At 38.2% G+C, this 21371-nt stretch overlaps 2 protein-coding genes across 2 annotated transcripts; both read left to right on the forward strand.

Annotated features, from left to right (window-relative positions):
- Positions 1-3424: 3424 nt before the first annotated feature.
- On the forward strand, positions 3425-3826 carry LOC121990788. Its single transcript, XM_042544856.1, has one exon. It carries the CDS (start codon positions 3425-3427, stop codon positions 3824-3826), a length of 402 nt encoding a protein of 133 aa, XP_042400790.1.
- A 16196-nt stretch (positions 3827-20022) lies between these two features.
- On the forward strand, positions 20023-20640 carry LOC121990789. Its single transcript, XM_042544857.1, has one exon. The coding sequence runs from the start codon at positions 20023-20025 to the stop codon at positions 20638-20640; it is 618 nt and encodes a 205-aa protein (XP_042400791.1).
- The last annotated feature ends 731 nt before the right edge of the window (positions 20641-21371 follow it).

Genomic DNA, 21371 nt, shown 5'->3' on the forward strand with positions numbered 1-21371 from the left:
CCTAGTGTCGGCCCCATGTATATGGAGGGAGATAAATGCAAATACACAGGCCATAGGCACATGGTGGGGTAAACCTCAGGTCATCAATTCCTGAGAATTATCCCCTGGCCATTATGCCAGAGATGTCATACGTCCACCATCTGTGTTACGCCCTGGGGGCAAACTATTTTTCCTAATCTAATTTGTTCTATAGAGCAGCTATGTAAGGTGTAACAATTTTTTTAGTAATAATTGCTCAGTGTCTTTGATGTCGCACAAACTATTTTCCCTAAAATATGGATTGAATATTCTTACTCGATTTTTTGTGACTAATTAGTGTTTTTCTCTAGTCTTTGTGACTTGCTTATAATATAGTGTATGTAACTTATACAGTTTTTGTGATTAGATGTCTTTTTATGGATTAATTTGGACAAGTGGAAAATATTAAATGTGACACCTGAATCCACATATTGAAAAGAGGAGAGGACGCCCGTTCCTCTTCCTCTTCCTCCTTTAAGTGCAATTAGACTTAATCTTCTTATGTAAATATGCGTCCAAGTGATTGGAAGGGAAGGACAAGAGAGTTAGTTGGAGCCAATCGAAGCAATCGGCAAAGGAGAACATCCATTAAGTGAGATTTGATTTATAGAAATTGAAGAATGTTCTAACGTGGTGATCTTCTTTAGGATAATAACTTCTTCTTTGTGGTGATTGTCGTCGGATACAGTGACTTCTTTCCAATGATATTTTCTGGCCAGCGACTTTTGCTTCTCCGAGTACTATGAATTTTAGAGTAAATTTTATTGGCTAGAATTGGTCAGCTAGAATTCTCTATCGTCCAATCATAATACATGTATATACATGCATGTAATTAATATATGCATATGATATTACTAAAATACCTTTGTACATGCATACAGGGGCGGAGCCAACGTAGGCCCAGTGTGGGCAGTTGCCCACACTGGACCACATAACACAACATTACACGTTGTGAAGGGAAAGCTAAGCTCCCATTAAAAATTATCCACACTGAACAATAAATTACAACATTACACGTTGTGAAGGGAAAGCCAAAAAAGATTTAAAAAAAAAACTAAAATGGTAGATCCATAGCTCATATTATAAATGAACCAAAAAAGTTTTTAAAACTGGAAGACAAGTTAGAAACTGCCATAGATAGTCTCAAGCTCGGAGCTTACTCAAACACCATGGGTTAGGCTTGTGATATTGGTCGTACAATGGTTAGATACACCCTGCATCGTTGCTGGGTGGGGCAGCAGTCGCTCATGAGACTATCACATTATTGCCTTGTCAAGTAGCATGAGTGACCCCGCCTACACTAAATTAATATCCTTGCTTCGCCCCTGCATGCATACATGCATGAATTCTAACTGGTCAAATTTTGACCATTTAGTATTGCCCTAAATTTTATTGTGTTTTCTTCAAAATTATTTATTACAAGAACACTTAGAATCTAGATGAAAGACTTATAAAAATTTTTAAACAAAAAACAATGCTCCGAATTTTTTAAAAAAATATATATATATTATTTTTTAGAGTAAATCTAATTAAAAATTTTAATTTTATTTTATGAGTCCCTCGTGCTGTGTTAATCATTTATGTCGTCTAATTGACTGTTAAAAAATGAATTTATTCTTTCCCGTGAAAAAAGAAGCGGCGTGATGACTTCGTGTGGACCAGTCAACGTTTTGATTTGTTTTGGATTTTTAATTTAATAAAAACTATCCGCCTTGTGCTTGGCCGAGAAGGAATTAAAGTAAAAATAAAAATAATATCCCGGGACATGATGCAGCAGTACTATTTAAGTTGTCATTCAAATATAAATATCATCATATGTTTTTTTTTATTTATTTTAATATTATAATATTAAAATAATTTTCAAAATTATTATATTTTTTTAGAATATTAGAATTGTCATAAAAATATTCACAATTTGATCTCTAACTATAATATAGTTATAAAAAAAATTTCTTCAAATGAGGTGTAATTAATAGATATTGAACTTTTAAATTGATCATCGTATATGTCTCCTAATTTACTTTGATGATCGAAAAAAAATTTTATGGATCTAAATCAATTATTATTATTATTTTTATTATTATTATTATTATTATTATTATTTTTAAAGAATGAACTAAAATAAGTAAGTCATCCAAAAATATACACGTCACAATGTCACATCAAGTCCTATTATTTTTCAAAATCCCCTCAAACTTCTAAAATCACTCAACCACTCCCCATAATTTGCCATTCTTCTCATTTTCAATTTTTAATGACTAAATTGTCATGTTATAATGTTTAAGCATCAAACATTCGGAAGCTTCCTCATATAAATGGCAAAATCAAAATAGTTAGGGGAGGTTTAGTGTAATTAATTATAGTGTTATCTAGGATAATACCGTTCGAACAGTAATGTTGGGTGGTAAAACTATTTTTTTTCTTTGGAATGCATAGTTACGCCATCAATATTAATATAGGATTATTTTTTCCATAGTACTATTTTATCTATTGTCAGTTATAAGTTGATGTTGTCCCAATGAATATTTATTTAATATATTTTAGGATCAAATTTTTAATAGATGTAAAATGCATACGATATCTAACATTTTCCATACTATATCTAATATTTTCCGTACAAAAGACTACCAGCCATACTAAATTCGTTGAATGAGTGATACTATCTTTTGGTCTTGTCTCGGAATCAGCAATACTGAACTAGTTGAATGAGTGATATTATCTTTATGGTCCAATTATATTTTGGTCTTATTTTTTAAGTAGGGATAATAATAGATCAGGATTGAATTTGAGTCAGATTTTATATCCTTCTTCTCTATAGTCATTGGGTATAAGATCTCTAATAGTTATATTCATACTTATTAATGATCAAATATCTTCTATATTATAATTTTTCTTCTTTCTATCCAACTATTATTATTCAACAAAAATATATTAAAATTAATAACATATTAAATAGATATATATATATATAATTAAAAAATAGATTAAATATCTATATAATCTCCTCTTAATATAACAAAAATAGTAAGTTAATTTTAAAAAAAAGAAAATTTTATTTAATATATGTATATATATTATTTAATCGGGTATTCGTATCAGGTATCAGATATTGATAGTTAATCTATACCCTCTTCTATTCGGGGTCAAATGTCAGATCTTCCATCGAATTCGGATAAAATTATTATCCCTAATATCTAGCCATTTCAGCATCTTCAACATTTAAAGGCATTATGTAAACGACGACGAACTATAGGGGGTGGGATGAAAGTTTCCCATATCTAGTGAGAGACCCTCAAAATCTATCGTCATTGATGACCCAATTCCAACACTGACGACTTCATACACCTCATCCTTCGTCTATAAATGTCAATCCCAATCTCGGATCTCCTCCATTTCAACTTGACTCATGGGATCCTGCTTCTCCTCCTCCTCCTCCTCCTCCGCCGCCACCGCCGACGGAGGTTCCGAGGACCATCGATACCCTCTGACGGCTAAAGTCATCACAGCCGACGGCTTCTTGCTGGAGTACCCCGCCGAGACCAAGGTCCGCGACGCCCTATCCGTCCAACGCATATCGAATTCCTTCATCTGCAGCTCCGACGAGCTCTACTGCAACGCCAAAATCCCAGCTTTGACCGCCGCCGACCCGCTCCGGCCGGGCCATCTCTACTTCCTCCTCCCGCTTTCCAAGCTCGAGTACCCGCTCTCTGGTTCTGACATGGCGGCGCTCGCGGTGCGGGCGAGCGTGGCGCTCTCGGCGTATGCTTCCGGCTCCGGTGAACGGAGACGCAAGGGAGCTCGAGGGTGATGCCGGTGGCGGCGGAGTTAGCGGGGCGGCGAGCCGCACTTAAGGAAGCTGTGAACGAGAAGGAATTTGGATTTTATACTGATTTTGATGGCGGCGACGAGCGTTATTACGGATCGAATTCGCCTTATGAGAAGAAGGAGGAGAAGATGCCGGCGATGAAGCAGAGTCAGGTCAGGCAACGGCGGTTGAATTACAGGCAGAGGCTGAGCACGATCGAAGAGATTGTGGAATGAACAGAGGAAGAACAGATCGTGTAAAATTTTATTTCTGATTTTTTTTATTATAAAATTTTTTGTTCATTTAGTTGAAGTTTATGGTTACTTTGATTTGAGGAATCTGGATATTAATACAAAAATTTTATTGTACCTTTGTAGTTGCCCAATGTCCTTTATAAAATACTTAACCCTTTTTATTTTTTAAATCCCTTTTATTTGATTTTTTAAATTTGATTTTGACCAATATTTTTTTAAAAATAATATTAATTTAAAATTTATGTTTTTTATTTAAATATTTAAGATTTTATAAAAAAAAATTACTGATAATTTTCAATAGTATTAAACCTTCAATACTATTAAACCTTTTTCGTCACGGTGTCCTTTATAAATCATCCATAATTTTTTAAAATGCTTACCCAATATTTGGGATTGTCCAAAAAGCACACCTAATATTATGATTGTCCAAGGGTACATATGTTTTCCATTTTACCCCTTTGACAACTTAAATTTTTTTTTTATCTCTTTTCGGGCTCATTTACATACAACTCTCCACCTTTCTTTTTCCTCTTAAATTATATTAAATATTTCTCTCTCATTTACATACATACAACAATCACTAGGGTGCTAATTTATAAAAATCATATATTAACACCACAACTTAAACCCTACACCAGTACCACGGTGATACTAATTTCTAAAGACTAGCACCACGTTGGTGCTAGTTTTAAGAGACAAACACCACATTGGTGCTAGTTTTTAAAGACCAGCACCACAACAGTGTTAGTGTGTTAAACTATATATTTTTTAAAAAATTTAATAAGGGCATTTAGACTCTAGAGCACTGTAGAAATCTATAGGAATTGGAATGAATTTAATCGGAGTTGTCTAGGTCTATCAATGGATTTTAACTGAAACCCAAGAGATTTGGATTTTTAAAAAAAATTGGCATATAATAAAAGAGAATAATGCAATGAAGGTATTTATAATATCCATGTCTGATTCTGACATTCCTACAATAAGTTATAAGCATATGTCAATTGTTTTAAAGTCAAAGTTTAAAAATTTCTGATCACAGCTATTAATTATTTCAAGCTAATATTTTTGGGCACATATAAACTCTAGTCACTTCAGAAATCTATAGGAATTTGAATGGGTCCGATCGGAGCTTTTTATATTCATCAATAGATTTTGACTGATATTAGTACCAATGTTCATGCAACTTGGTAAGCAATCATAACTTGTTGTAAGAGACTCAAAACCATAATTTCATAGCATATCTACCTTCTCCATACTCAGAGCTTTCATCTCAAAACCATAATCATAACTTGGCTGGTTCTTGTTATAATAGTCGTATTTCCTCATTTACCACGACTTCTTCTAGCACCCTCTCAATTTCTTGAGTCATTCTCTCAATATCATCATCATCATCCAAGTCCTCCTCCATAAATGATGCTGAGGTAGATATCAACCCTCCTGACAATTTTAATAAGACCTCTCCACACCAAGGAAACATTTTTTGTACATCCCTGCACCGCACACTGATGGATTCCTTTAATTCTTCCTAAACCTCATTCCTTGTGTGACTTAACTTGTTTTCATCCATCGGCACTCCCATATCCTCTCCTGCTTCGATCGGGTGTAGAGATAAGTTTAGCACATCTTGTCCCGACCACTCGCTGAGATTTGATACCACCATATGGATTATTTCTTGTGCTTCATCCAAACTTTTTTTCATGAGCGCCCCCCAGCCACTGCGTACCAGTCGACTGTTTCACACTGGTTGAGCGAACAGAAGTATTCTGTTCACTCCCAGTCAACTGCCCAGTTGACTGAACCAGTCGACTGATGAAACATGCAGTCGACTGGTACCGAGTACATTCTCTCACAGCACTCAGACCCTCACCCTTACGACTCATTTGACGCTTCCTTCGCAGCCTTGACCTTTTGCCTTCAAGCCTACTTCCTCTTTGGCTCTCGTCCCTCGGATGCATGCAAGCCCGCGGCTCATCCCAAATGTCATCCTTCGTGTATGCCTCGAAGTCGCTTCCCTCGGCCCTTGTCCTTGCTGCCTTGACCATGGTCCCTCAGATGCATACAAGCCCGCGGCTCGTCCCCAATGCCATCTTTCACCGGACCTGAAGCCGTCAACCTGAGTCTCATGTGTATCCTGCAGTCTTGCACAACTCAAGTACACATATCAAATAACAAGGATGAACCTAACTTAAACCCTTTGCCCAAACACCAAAATACATGGTCCCACGGACCATTGGGATTGCTCCAAAAATCTCCCCCTTTTTGATATTTGACAATACGTTTAAGTTAGGGAAAACATAATTGCAAATAAACATGCTAAAGCAAATGGACTTACGTTGCCAAGGCTACACACTTGGACTTACACTGCCGAATGGACTTACGATGCCAAGGCTGTAACACTTAGACTTACAACGCCGAATGGACTTACGATACCAAGGCTACACACTTGGACTTACAACGCCGAATCAAAACCAATGCAACATGCATTTAAAGCTATCACAAGGCTCCCCCTACACCTAAACTCCTCATTGAGCTAGGAATTTTACCACAGGGCTATTTAAGAACCTACAAGGCTCCCTCTACGCAAAAGCACTAAGGTTTCTCCAACTAAACTTTACTTCTCTCCCTTTGCCTAACATCCAAAAGGTTTTCAACAATATCTCAATTGTTGAAAACTTGTCATCCAAATTGACCCTAAACTCGTGTATTCATCTCCCATGAATCTCATACACATATATGAGCTGACTCGGTCACAAACCAAGGTTGAAAACAGAATCAGCCTGGTATCAGTCGACTGCCCTAGTCGACTGGTCTCATCGAAACAGCACACAGAACCATTCTGTGCTCAATTTTCACTGTTACCAGTCAACTGATAACTGTACCAGTCGACTGGCACACCGTTTCGGTCCTTTTAAGTATTTTTGACCCACTTTCAAAAATGCACCATTAAATCTACATACCTTCAAAAATCCTCAAATTTTGTGGAGTGGTATGTTTTACCCATGTCTACTTGGGAAAAATACATTCAAAAATGTATTTATTACCAATCCCAAGATTGACACAAAATTCAAAACTAGCTAAATGATTCAATTGAACCTTGACCTAAAGTCCTAGTTTTGTCTTCCTCTTGATGTATTTACCCATACTAACCCACAACGCATCCCTAGCATTGGCTTATATGAGATTTATACATCCAAAACCAATTATCATGCTATATAACCCCAATGTCATATTTTTAAGCATGAAACTCAACTCAATTGTGCCAAAACCCTAGGTTTGAGACTCAAGTCCGTCTCCAAACCACTTGGCACATTTCATGACCCAATCTAGACTCCCAAATAGTATCCACTTGAGATCCATTTTCCATGGGTCTCAACTTGACTCTTAGAGCTCCCCCTAGAGCTCTTAACCTTAGCCACCTCCCTAGGTGACTCATCCATAATGGCTAGGCCACATCGGTACACCTACGGTGACACTTGGCCTACAAACCTAACTTTCTTAACCTTGGACATTTTGTCCTTGGTTAATTTTTCTTTACCTTTAAATGACTTTCCCTTGCCATTTATTGGCTTCTCCTTGCTATAGTCATATGCAACCCTAGCATAAGACTTTCCCTTAGCTTTGGAAGGACTAGATCGGTATCCCAAGCCCGATTTATCATGGTTGGGTCTTTGGCTACCCAACACCATATTTAATTCCTTAGATCCAACATTGAATCTCTTAAGGAATTGTTCTAACTTATCAAGATTTCCCCTTAAGGCTTGATTCTCCTTTTATAGGTTCCTAACCCTAGAGTTAATTTGTCTAAATTGAACATTCCTAAACCTACCCTTTCTAGGCATATGTCTCCCCTTCTTGGGATTAATGTCTTGGGTCTCCTTAGGTCTACCATTTCTAAATTTTTCATGAATGGGTCTCCTAGGGTTTTGATCTATAATTACCCTATTCCTATCATGATATTTGAAACCAAAATTTTGCATGAGCATATAATGATTAACATTATTTTTCCTAACATGCATGGAGGAATTTAAATTTGACTTCAAATTTAAATTAGGGTTTACCTTACCTTTTACCTTTGGAGCTTCCCCTTGACATGAGCTTTTATTCTTCCTCCACTTCTTTTCCCAAATCCTTAAATGCCCCAACTTTTTTATCTCTCTCTTCCTTGGGCATTTAGTGTGGTAGTGCCATATTTCACCACAAGTGAAGCATCTAATGTGCTTCTTCTCCTTCTTCTTCTTGGCACCATCATTCCTACAACCCAAATTAGTATCTAAAATAATTTGAGTGGGTTTAGGAGTTACCTTCTTACCCATTGGATATCTACTTTTGTAGTGTCCCCTTTCATTGCATCCGAAGCACACAATGTGATTTTTTGACTTTGCTCCGGTGGAGGTGCTCACTAGGTTGACTTCTTCCAAGATTTCTTCTTCACTTGTCTTAGATTCTTCTTCAACCTTTGAGGATGTAGATGATATATCTTCCTCATCCACACTTGTGGATGGTCTTTCTTCATCCTTTTCCTCAAATGTAACCAAACTTACTTCCTCTTCTTCTTTTGATGTTGAATTAGTCTCCACATCCGATTGGTTCTTCTCTACTTGAGCTTCTTCATCCGTTTCTTCGGATTTTTCCTCCTCTTGTGTAGACAAAGGTTCTTCCCATGGAACCTTCTTTATCTTGCTCCACAAATCGTGGGCGTTCTCATAGTCAACTACACGACTCATCAAGTTATTAGGCAAAATATCAATTAAAATCGATATTACCTTTGAATTTGCCTTTGACCGTGAGGTTTACTCTTCCGTCCAATATCACGGTCGGAGTTTCTTCCCTTTCTTATCCTTCAGGACTTCGAACGGTTCATTTACCATCATCATGGTGTTCCAATCTGTGTCGAAGAAGATCTCCATCTTCATCATCCAATAAGTGATGTCCCCAAGGCTTCCTCCTTCAAACTTTGGAGGTTCAATCAAGCTGGTCATCTTCTTGTATTTGCTCTTCTTGGTGATTAGTCCGGTGAAGTTGCGGCCTTCGCTCTGATACCACTTGTTGGTGATCGGATGGCCGACTTGAAGGGGGGTTGGATAGACGGCGCCCCCAAATCGATTGATCTTCCTACACTTGTTAGTATGTGTAGCGGAATATACAAAACAAACAAGCTAAAGGAAATTAAACTAAAGACAAGAAAGAATGCAAACCAAGCTACACGATCATTTACGTGGTTCGGAGATAAAGCTCCTACTCCACGGCGTGTCCTTGAGGTGGGCGATCCCTATCCGTCGGTGGACCCGGAAGACCTCCGGCTAACTCACGTAGCTCCTTGTGGATGGAGAAACCTCACCACAACCCTCACCAAGGACTCTTTACAAGCTAGGGCACAGGTAGACTACTAATAGAGATTAACCACCTCTATTTCGTCAACTCTAACAAAGCTTTCAAACTTTGGTTATATAGGCCGCGGGTTGAAAACCCCGCCTACCAATCGACTGCCCTCTATGGAAATTCGACCGTTACATCCCAACGGCTCGATACCAGTCGACTGCTAAAATTAGTAATCAAATGCTCCACACTGGTTGAGCGAACAGAAGCATTCTATTCACTCCCAGTGGACTGCCCAGTCGACTGAACCAGTCGACTAATGAAACATGCAATCGACTGGTACCGAGTATATTCTCTCACAGCACTCGGACCATCACCCTTACGACTCATTTGACGCTTCCTTCGCAGCCTTGACCTTTTGCCTTCAAGCCTACTTCCTCTTTGGCTCTCGTCCCTCGAATGCATGCAAGCCCGCAGCTCGTCCCTAATGTCATCCTTCGCGTATGCCTCGAAGTCGCTTCCCTCGGCCCTTGTCCTTGCTGCCTTGTCCACGGTCCCTCAGATGCATACAAGCCCGCGACTAGTCCCCAATGTCATCCTTCACCGGATCCGAAGTCGTCAACCTGAGTCTCATGTGTATCCTGCAGTCCTGTACAACTCAAGTACACATATCAAATAACAAGGGTGAACCTAACTTAAACCCTTTGCCCAAACACCAAAACACATGGTCTCACGGACCATTGGGATTGCTCCAACAATTCTCTCTACGAGATAAGCAATTCCTACATAATCAATTAACACGATATAGAGATCAAGTGATCGAAACAAAGTAAGTGAAATCATCCAATGAAATAGAGGCAAAAGTATGAGTTTACATCAAACCAATCCACAACTACTCCCTCATCCTAAAACAAGGAATGTACTCCATAGACGTCGGATAAAACCCCGAAGACATAATGTTAAGCATACAATTCTCAAACAAGAAGAGAGAAAGAGAAAAGACGCTTATCCAACGATGACGAGTGATCTTCGGATCCAATCCTTTGCTTCTAGAGTTGATATGGTGATGAAGGATCGTTGGACGGAGGTGTTGGACGGCGTGGAATGGCACCAAGTCGATTCTCTCTCTAATGGCTCGCTTCCCGGCTCTCCCTCCTTGAGGAAAAGGGTTAAAACCCTTTTATACGCTAGGGCACGGCTGCAGCGGCACGACCGTGTAAGGATGGCACGACCGTGCCCTTTCTTTTCTCTGGCCGCATTGCACAGCCGTGCCAATTGGCACGACCGTGTGAGCTTCGGGCTCGGTTCCTGGGCACGATCGTGCAGGGTTGCACGCCTGTTCCTTGCTTGGCTTCAGTCATGGGGGACACGGTCGTGCAAGTATGCACGACCATGCTCTGATCTGCCTCTGGGTTGGTCGCATGACCATGCAAGGGTTGCACGGCCGTGCACTTCTCCTCTCATATTTGGCCACATGGACGTGTGAGGTTGCACGGTCGTATTCTCTGGCTCGTTCCGATGCGTCGACAATCGCTATTTTTGCTCCGAAAGTTGTCTCTGTCAACACAAAATTAAACAAAGAGCAAATATCCGAACAAAAGAGTATATATGATGAGTACATGATAAAAGAGATGATCATGCAAAGAATATACACGTGTAAAGTAAGTGAATATGCATTAAAACATACATAAATGATCATAATATTTACGCACATCACCCAGAACCCTTCCGAGCGCCTGGACCAATCTTTTATCCAGATCACGGTCAAATAACGATCCATGCGAAGGGGATAAAGTTTTATCCCCCCCCAGGGCGTCCGGAACCCTTCGGGGGACCCTGAACAGTGCTATAAATATAGCACTGATTTTCACAGTTAGTATAACTCACTTGTAATCCAGTTCTTTCAGTTCTACATTTTCTTTTGTACTGTCAACGTTGTAAAGAGGCTGCTCTACCCGAAGGAGATCGTCAGATAGTGCGACATACTTTCCTTGAATTAGCAATCCTCTGATTGCAAACCAAGTAATTCTTTTGTGTCTTTTTTTTCGTCTCTTTCTGTTTTAATTACAAGTGCTATTTATTTAGTTGAAAATCTGAGAAAGGTCGAATTTATTTTTCAGGGTAATTCACCCCTCCCCTCTTGCCGGCCTCTACAAAGGGACCAACATAATGTTCTCAGTGTCATTAACTTTCATGTGTTAATCAGATTTCAAGTTGTCTAGGTGTAAATGTAAGATAGTTTCATATAGAGCTCTAAATATATTCGCATCAAGTTGTCTATCATATAATTTATATACGACCAGCTTAATGACTGGCCGAGATACCTTCAGTAGAAGACATTCTAAATATCTGGTCGGCTCAATGACTGGTCGAGATATATTCAGCAGGCAAACAACAAACAATATTTTGGCAGCCTGTCATAATTATCGAGGAATATTCCCTTGAAATCTTCTGTAAAAACTAATTGGTTTTCCACTAATGAGTCGGTTATAACAGTGTTCTCCTTCAACAACTTCAGTAATGGTGCAGAGCATAAATGACAAAAGAGGTACATCTGTGAGTAGAAAAAAGATTCTTCAGAATTATCATGAAACACTCAGGTTGTACTTTCTTCCATCACTTAACGAACTCTAACAAACCGAGTCATGATCGCAGAGGTTATATGAGGTGGTATAAAAAGAAGAATCCTCTTCGCTAGCAAGGTAGGCAAACATAAACATTTGCATCTGAAGTCTTACTTTTTAGCACTTGCTCTACTGTTCTTCTTCCACTTTCAAGAGAGGAGACTGACTTGAGCGCTGAAGGGCCTAGCAAGGAATTCTCACCCCAGTCTTAGGTCACTAATACTTTGTTGGCTCATCTGATTGTACATAGGATCGTTGAGGAGTTATTCTTTCAGATCTCGAGAAGCTCATTATTCTTCGACCAACCATCCATCGGAGCCAGCGCGTCATCTCATAGCCTTTAGACAGGATCAAGTTTGGCACTATCCGTGGGAAAGAAGATGAATTTGATACCCATGAGGTATTCCATATTTGGAATAAAGATGTCCTTGATCAAAAGCATCGAAACTGGAAGGAATAGAGAAATACTAGGGAGCAAAGGAATCCTAGTCCATAATAAAAGGAAACCTAGCCTAAAGGTGGACCACTTACTGAGTGTTCTGAAGTTTGAGAAACAAGAAATGCAAAAGAAGGAAGATCATTGGGAGGAATAGAGCAAAGAAGAGGGGAAGCAATATGTGAAAAGTCAGTGTGGTCTAGGGTTTTATAGGAAGCAGTTCATGCACCATCGTTAGATTGAAATGGCGCATATAAGGAGGATCGTTAATTTGCAAAGTTAAACGAGCATGCCATTGTACTTCACGAGGAGAGGGATGTCAGCAGGCGTCGCGAAGAATTACGTGGCATGTGTAGGATCGAAAAGAATTTAGATATCTCCACAATAACATGATATTGTCCACTTTGGGCCTAAGCCCTCATGGTTTTGCTCTTGGGCTCTACCCAAAAGGCCTCATGCCAATGGAGATATTTTTCTCTTATAAACCCATGATCTTTCCCATGTGTTTCCAATATGTGTTTGCAACCTTGCAACCGCAACAATCCCCCCTCAAACAAAGGACCATAGGCATCCCACGTCTGATCCTCGACCCACCAGGTCTTCCTGCCCCTCGGTCCACCCGACCTACTAGGACTTCCTTGCCTAGTCGCAACTAGGACTTCCTGCCTGGTGTCTGGTCCTCTTGATCCGAACATAGGAGCCCCCACTTTCTTTGTTCGAGGTCAATATTGTACCCACATGGCTCAATCAGACCATAGCTCTTGTGCACAGTCGGCGGTTAAACCTTCTGGCAGTTCGGGCTCTGATACTAATTGTAGGATCGAAAAGAATTTAGATATCTCCACAATAACATGATATTGTCCACTTTGGGCCTAAGCCCTCATGGTTTTGCTCTTGGGCTATACTCAAAAGGCCTCATGCCAATGGAGATATTTTTCTCTTATAAACCCATGATCTTTCCCATATGTTTCCAATATGGGACTATGTTTACAACCTTGCAACCGCAACAACATGCACCCATGGATAAGACTTTATAAGGGATGTGATAGGCGAAGCATTGGGTATCCAAAATCACCTTTTCGTACATCCTTGGTACTAGAATTAGCAAAGCATAAACCATTTTCGAATAAATTACTAAGTGTGTGAGGCACGAACAAAAACACGAACTGTAAGAGGGCTTTAAGGAAAAACAAGCGAGCAAGAATAAGAACTAGAATTTGGCCAGTTTTGAACTTCATTAATATGTGATAAGATTAACCTACAGAAATACATTTAATTATCCCTCCAAATTCTCTTACACTCATGATTATTAAAGATATAAAAGTTGCTAAGATGGTTGAACTTCCCTTTTAGTGCTCGCCACTAGCACGACATTTAGAGCATAGATGCTATGTCTGTTGGGATCTAACGCGCTAAACACGTAGAAAGCGCAGTGAAAAATAAACTAGATCCTCTCCAGAAGATTCGTGCGAAGGAGAAAAACACTTATACTAATTTAATGAGATTTATACCTTTGTTGTGTGCCCTTCGGAATGCCGACAGTAACTTTTCTTTGGATGCAGATCTCAGCACAATCAAGTATTCACACCTCTATGGTATCCACACGAATACATTCCATTATCTCAAGAACTCACGATTTGGAGAAGAACCACCACTATAGTGCTAGGCACACATGGAGGTTCAGCCGATCATGAAGAAGAAGGAGAAAGAAGAAGAAGAAGCTCAAGAGTCACACCTTTTTATCTCTAATGAAAAATCTAATCAAAAACCCTATTTATATTCATCCAATGAATACCAAGGGTTTTTTGTTTCTTTGAATTCCTCTTAATGGGTTGCATTATTATATTGGATTAACCATTAATTCAATAACCCAATGAGTTTAACTCATTAATCCAATGCGTCTAATTCGAATTAGACTCAATTCAATGAGTGAATTCATTTGAGTCTAACTCAATGAGTAACCCAAAAAGTCTAATCATCTCATAATTAACTCTTAGGGATAAATACTAACACTGTCTGTCTTGTCTTTTCTCATTCTTTTTCAATTATAGCATGAGCTTATTTCAATTCCTCCTTAGTTAATTGTAAGTTTTGTTGTTGTTGCACAATCACCTCATCCTTGGCCTTCACCTCTTCAAACGCAAGGGCCATGGAATAGGCATGTTTATCCTTCAATAAAAGCATAGCCTGGTGCTAACTTTCAAAGTTTGCATAGGTTTTCTCCTTTAAAGCTATCTCGGCACAGGCCTGAGACTTTGCGGAGAGCAAAAGTTCTTCTATGTCCTTCCCCAATGTACACTGTAAATCTTTAGTCTCTAGCGCTTCTTCCAGGGCCATCTCTTTTTAAGCAAGCAGTAGATGCAGTTGGTCCACTTGTTGACAAAGCTGTTGGAGTGCATCAGCTACAAAGTTAGAGGCCATTTGTAACGGAGAATTTTGGTTAAGGAAAGTCGAAGGAAATATATAGTGGTTAACGTTATGCTCTCCTTTTTAAAAAGAGGAATTTGGATGTTAATAGCATTTGATCTTCTGGGAAGTTAAAACATCTTTCTCTCAGGATTAGGGGGTCAACAAAAAATAAATGGTCTTAGAAAAGAAGCAGCATTTATAATCACAGAGGAGTAAACGAGAGCAGAACTTGAGTCCAGTCAGTCAGTTGCACCTCCTTCAACTAGACTTGAAGGGGAGGCTAGTGATATGAGTTATGATGAGTGGGTTCAGGATATGATGTGGATATCAAAGTCAAGATAAGGTGGTGGTCAAAGTGGAGATAGAGTGGTATTTGTTATTTGGTTCTATTAATCGCCTGGCCTCAGAGTCCTTAAATCTTGTCTGCGTAACTCCAAAGCAGAACACTCGTATAGGGTCGATCGGTCGCAAGCTTGGTAGAATATAAGAACTCTAAGGTTTTATGATGAAAATGAGAAATATGGCGCTTGGGCAATTAATGGTCAGTCGGATTAGAAGAGTTCGACCAGACGAAAGGTTGTTCAGGCTTTATGTATTCTTAACATGCGATCGGTCGGGCGAAGGCCGATCGGACGTAAGACTCTCTATGTGTGCTCAACTGGGCAAAGCTCGGGCGAGCATAAAGGCAGTTAGCTTTATATATAACTCTTAACATACGATTGGTCGGGTGAAGGCCAATCGAACGAAAGGCTCTCTATGTGTGCTCAACCGAGCAAGCCCGGGTGAGCATAAAGACACTTAGCCTTATATATAACTCTTAGCATACGATTAGTTGAGTGAAGGCCGATTAAACGTAAAACTCTCTATGTGCGCTCGACCGGGAAAAGCCCCAGCAAGCATAAAGGCACTTACTTAGCCTTATGTATAACTCTTAACATACGATCGGTCGGGCAAAGACCGATCGAACGTAAGGCTCTCTATGTGCACTCGACTGGGCAAAGCCCCAACGAGCATAAAGACACTTAGCATTATATATAACTCTTAACATACGATTGACCGGGCGAAGGCAGATCGAACGTAAGGCTCTCTATGTGTGCTCGACTAGGCAAAGCCCAGACGAGCATAAATGCACTTAGCCTTATATATAACTCTTAACATACAATCGGTCGGGCGAAGACCGATTGAACGTAAGGCTCTCTATGTGCACTCGACAAAGCAAAGCCCCGACGAGAATAAAGGCACTTAGCCTTATATATAATTCTGAACATATGATTGGCCGGGCGAAGGCCGATCGAACGTAAGGCTCTCTTTGTACGCTCGACCGAACAAAGCTCGAGCGAGCATAAAAGCACTTAGCCTTATATAAAACTTTTAACACAAGATCAGTTGGGCGAAGGCCGATCGAACATAAAATTCTCCATGTGTGCCCAACTAAGATTAATGTTCTTAGTGTCAGTAATTTTCATATGTTAATCGGATTTCAAGTTGTCCATGTGTAAATGCAAGATAGTTTCATATGAAGCTCTAAGTATATTTGTAACAGGTTGTCTATCATATAACTTATATATGACTAGCTTAATGACTGGCCAAGATACCTTCAGTAGAAGACATTCTAAATATCTGGTCGCGGCTCAATGACTGATCGAGATACATTTAGCAGGCAAACAGCAGACAACATTTTGACAACCTGTCATAATTGTCGGAGAATATTCCCTTGAAATATCCTGTGAAAATTAATTGGTTTCCCACTCAGTTATAACAGCAGTCTCCTTCGACAACTTTAGTAATGGTGCGGAGCATAAACGACAAAAGAGGTACATCTGTAGGTAGAAAAAAGATTCTTCGGAACTATCATGAAACACTCAGATTGTACTTTCTTTCATCACTTAATAAACTCTAATAAACTGGGGACCACCTCACGATCACAGAGGTTTTATGAGGTGGTATAAAAAGAGAAATCCTCTCTGCTGGTGAGGTAGGCAAACGCAAACATTTGCATATGAAGTCCTACTTTCTGGCACTTGCTCTACTGTTCTTCTTCCACTTTCAAGAGAGGAGACTGACTTAAGCATCAGAAGGCCTAATCAGGGATTCCTATACCGGTCTTAGGTCACTAACGCTTTGTTAACTCGTCTGATTGTGAGCAGGATGATTGAGGAGCTCTTTTAAATTTCAAAAAGCTCATTATTCTTCGACCACCATCCATCAGACTCAGCGCACCATCTCATAACCTTTAGACAGGATCAATATGTATAGAAAATATTCGATCATTTAATAAATATAAATATATCTATTGGATATCATATACCCGATCGATAAAAAAAAATTGAAGAATATCGAATCGGACTCAAATTTGACCATTGCCATCCCTAATAAGTTGAAAGATATAATATTTTTTAAAAAAAAATAAAGAAGAATTTTAATGGTACGCTTCTTATATTATCGTAGAAACAAAAAAAAACAATGCTCCGAATTTTTTTTAAATATATATTTTTTAGAATAAATTTAATTAAAATTTTTTATTTATTTTATTAGTCCCTCGTGCTCTTTTAATCATTTATATCGTCTAATTGACTCTTAATTTAATTTAATAAATGAATTTATTTTTGTGAAGCTGCGCGATGACTGCGTGTCGACCAGTCAACGTTTTGAATTGTTTGGAGTTTTAATTTAATAAAATTTATCCGCTCTGAGGCTAGAAGCCACTAGCAGGTGGTGGAATCCGTCGCCGAATTTTATACGATCGGTCCTATAATTATTTATATAGAAAGATAAATTAAAAAATTATAATTCATCAATATAAAAGAGAATTTTTTTTTCCTCGACGAAGTCAGAAGCAACTAAATAGGTAGGCATGTGGATTATTATCTAAATATTTACGAATTCTGAGCGATAATGTGTTTATAAAAATTTTTCTTTAAAAAGAACGTAATTAAAAAATATTAGAGCTGAGCTAAATTGATCATCAGATTAACTGAGCAATTAAGTAACTCTCTCATCTCATGCCTCCAGTTCCGAAGGCATCATCCAAAATATGCACGTCACATCAATTCGTCTTATTTTTCAAAATGCCCCTCAAAGTTCTAAAATCACTCAACAACTTCCCAGAATTTGCCATTCTTTTCATTTTCGATTTTTAATGACTAAATTATTATGTTATAATGTTAAAAATAGAGATCCAGTAGCTTTCTTAGTATGAGTCTAGTGGATATAGAGAGAGGTACATATAGATATATAGATATCAAGTATATGGTGGGATAAATTTTAGATCGTCAGTTCTAGAGAATCGATTCCTGATCATTACGTCAGAGATATCATGCGTTCACTATATGTGTTACGCGCTCTGGGGTTGGCACAATCAACATCCACTTGGGATTTCCTATCTAAAATTTAGAATTTAGAATAGAAAAAAATATTTTATTAAATTTAGTATTTATTTTTACTATACAATATATCATTATTCATTCAATAAATTTAAAAAGTATTATTTATAAAATCTAAATTTAAGAATTAGATAGGATACCTAGAGGTGTAATTGAGCCGAGCTGAGCCGAATTTTTGGATGTTTGAGTTTGAGTCGTTTATAATCGAGCCGAGTTCGAGCTTTATTTAACGAATATATTTATGGCCCACGAACTTATTCGAGCTTTTATCGAACCTAAACGAGCTTAATAAATATAAATTATAAATTTAAATATTCATTAAAAACTAAATTATATATTTTTAAAAAATTATAATATTCTTGCTAAAATTTATAATTTTATTCTAATAAATAAATTTAATATATTTATCTATATTTTTCATAAGTAGAGTGTAAAATCTATAAATTCAATATTAAAACTATTTTTTTTATTTAAAAATTGATTTATGAGCTTAACGAACATGTTCATGAGCTAACGAGCCGAATATTATGAAGCTTGAGCTTAGTTTATTTATCTTAACGAGATTCATTAAACGAGCTTTTATCGAATTAAGCTTCGAATAGCTCATGAGCGGCTTGGCTCATTTACACCCCTAAGGATACCTTATCTTAAAAGATTTTTTTATAAAATATAAAATTTAAAATTTAAAATTTAAAATAAAATTTATATTTAATAAAAATGATGAATTCAATTAATCTCATTAACTAGTCCCGAGAGTGATCGGCCTAGTCCCACTGATTTTTTTCATCGGTCAACAGGATAAATCGAGAAGCGCGCACGGCGTGCAGCGCAGAAACCAGCATCATTTTTGTTACGCGCCCCATTTAGAGAAAAAAAATCCTTGTAAATATATCATAGTTGGAGATCGTGCTATAGCTAGGGGAATCGTGGGTAGCTAAATAATAACCTAGATATTTTACCATGCATGGTACCATAATCCCGGGACGTAAAAAATCACCAATTAATTAATGTTTTCAAGTAATTAATTATAGTGTTATCAGAATAGTTAGAACTTAGAACAGTTTGGGCAAGAATATTTTTTCTCTTAGGAATGTATGAGTTACAGATCAGAAGATCAATATTAATATAGGATTATTATTTTTCCATAATACTATTTTATCAGTCGTCAATTATATATTTATGTTGTTTTCCAATACATTTTGAAATTAATTTTAAACGGATATAAAATATTGACACTCCAATATAGGGAAGGTATATTCGGAGACTCAAAATTCCATGTGACAATATCTTACGTTTTAATCATCGTACTATTCCGATGGGACATAATACTTCAATCATAGTAATAAAAGATGACTATATTCGTCTTTAATACTTCTATCAATCTATCTCAGAACTAATATAGAAGAGATAAATTATATATAATTATTAGTTTTTGAAATAATGACTGATATAGAAGAGATAAATTATATATAACTATTAGTTTTTGAAATAGTGAGGAATAAATAATACTTCAATCTGATGTCAATCATCCACATACTGATGTTGTTTTTTAAACCATAGGGTTATTTCGTCATCTTCAAACTTTAAAAGGCATTTTGCAAACGACGACCTACAGGGGTGGAATGAAACTTTGCCATATCCAGTGAGAGTCCCTCAGAATCTATCGTCATTGATGACCCAACTCCAACAATGACGACTTCATCCACCTCATCCTTCTCTTCTCCTTCGTCTATAAATGTTAATCCCAATCTCGAATCTCCTCCATTTCAACTGACTCATGGGCTCCTGCTTCTCCTCCTCCTCCGCGGACGGAGGTTCCGAGCCCCATCGATATTCTCTGACGGCTAAAGTCGTCACAGCCGACGGCTCCTTGCTGGAGTACCCCGCCGAGACCAAGGTCCGCGACGCCCTATCCGTCCAACGCATATCGAATTCCTTCATCTGCAGCTCCGACGAGCTCTACTGCAACGCCAAAATCCCAGCTTTGGCCGCCGCCGACCCGCTCCGGCCGGGCCATCTCTACTTCCTCCTCCCGCTTTCCAAGCTCGAGTACCCGCTCTCTGGTTCTGACATGGCGGCGTTCGCGGTGCGGGCGAGCGTGGCGCTCTCGGCGTATGCTTCCGGCTCCGGCGAACGGCGCCGCAAGGTCGCTCGGAGGGTGATGCCGGTGGCGGCGGAATTAGCAGGGCAGCGAGCCGCGCTTAATGAAGCCGTGAACGAGAAGGAATTTGGATTTTATACTGATTTCGATAGCGGCGACGAGCGTTATTACGGCTCGAATTCGCCTTATGAGAAGCAGGAGAAGAAGATGCCGGCGACGAAGCAGAGTAAGTTCAGGCAACGGCGGTTGAATTACAGGGAGAGGCTGAGCACGATCGAAGAGATTGTGGAATGAACAGAGGAAGAGCAGATCCTGTAAAGCTTTATTTCTGATTTTTCTTTTTTTAAAAAAAAATATTTTTGTTTGTCTTTTATAAAATCCTTAAAAATAGTAGATCATATATCAAATGTTTTCCAACATGTGATGTGATAAAGACCAAAACGAAATATTAATGAAATATTTTGGCATGAAAGGCTTGAGTTTGTATAATGTAAAATCATAGATTAAAGTCTATAAGATATTTAAACATTAATTTTATTAAATCTCACTATGTTATGATTATGTTAAAAAATATATATAATACTTTTGAAATTTTACATAGATCCGAGTTTAACCCATACCACAACTAGAATAATAGATATTAATATTATATTAATATAAACATGTAAATAATTGACCAATAAAAAAAATACTAATAAGAGCTTTAATGATCTTAAACACTAGCTCAAGAAGTTATATAATTTTTTTAACAAAATAATAGAAAAATATAGAGTATGATAATCTGCTTCTACCGGAGATCATCAAATGATGAACTGTACGCTGTCTTCCATGGATGAAGTCGTCGAGTATCGAGGAAGGGCTGAGGAAGGGCTAACGGGCTAGATTATTGTATGTGAAGTGAGAGAGAGAGTTAGAATGGAGGTTAGGGGTACTCTGACTCAGCTACTCTGATGTTCAAATTTATCTTTAAGAAGAGATAGGAAAAAAGAACAAAAATTAAAAGGAATATGTTAATAGTATTTGAA

The sequence above is a fragment of the Zingiber officinale genome, chromosome 6B (genome assembly GCF_018446385.1).
Source record: "Zingiber officinale cultivar Zhangliang chromosome 6B, Zo_v1.1, whole genome shotgun sequence".
NCBI classification, from domain to species: domain Eukaryota; kingdom Viridiplantae; phylum Streptophyta; class Magnoliopsida; order Zingiberales; family Zingiberaceae; genus Zingiber; species Zingiber officinale.

Bases quoted from the DNA above. Each gene is read 5' to 3' on its own strand.
- LOC121990788 (XM_042544856.1), top strand. From the start codon at position 3,425: ATGGGATCCTGCTTCTCCTCCTCCTCCTCCTCCTCCGCCGCCACCGCC.
- LOC121990789 (XM_042544857.1), top strand. From the start codon at position 20,023: ATGGGCTCCTGCTTCTCCTCCTCCTCCGCGGACGGAGGTTCCGAGCCC.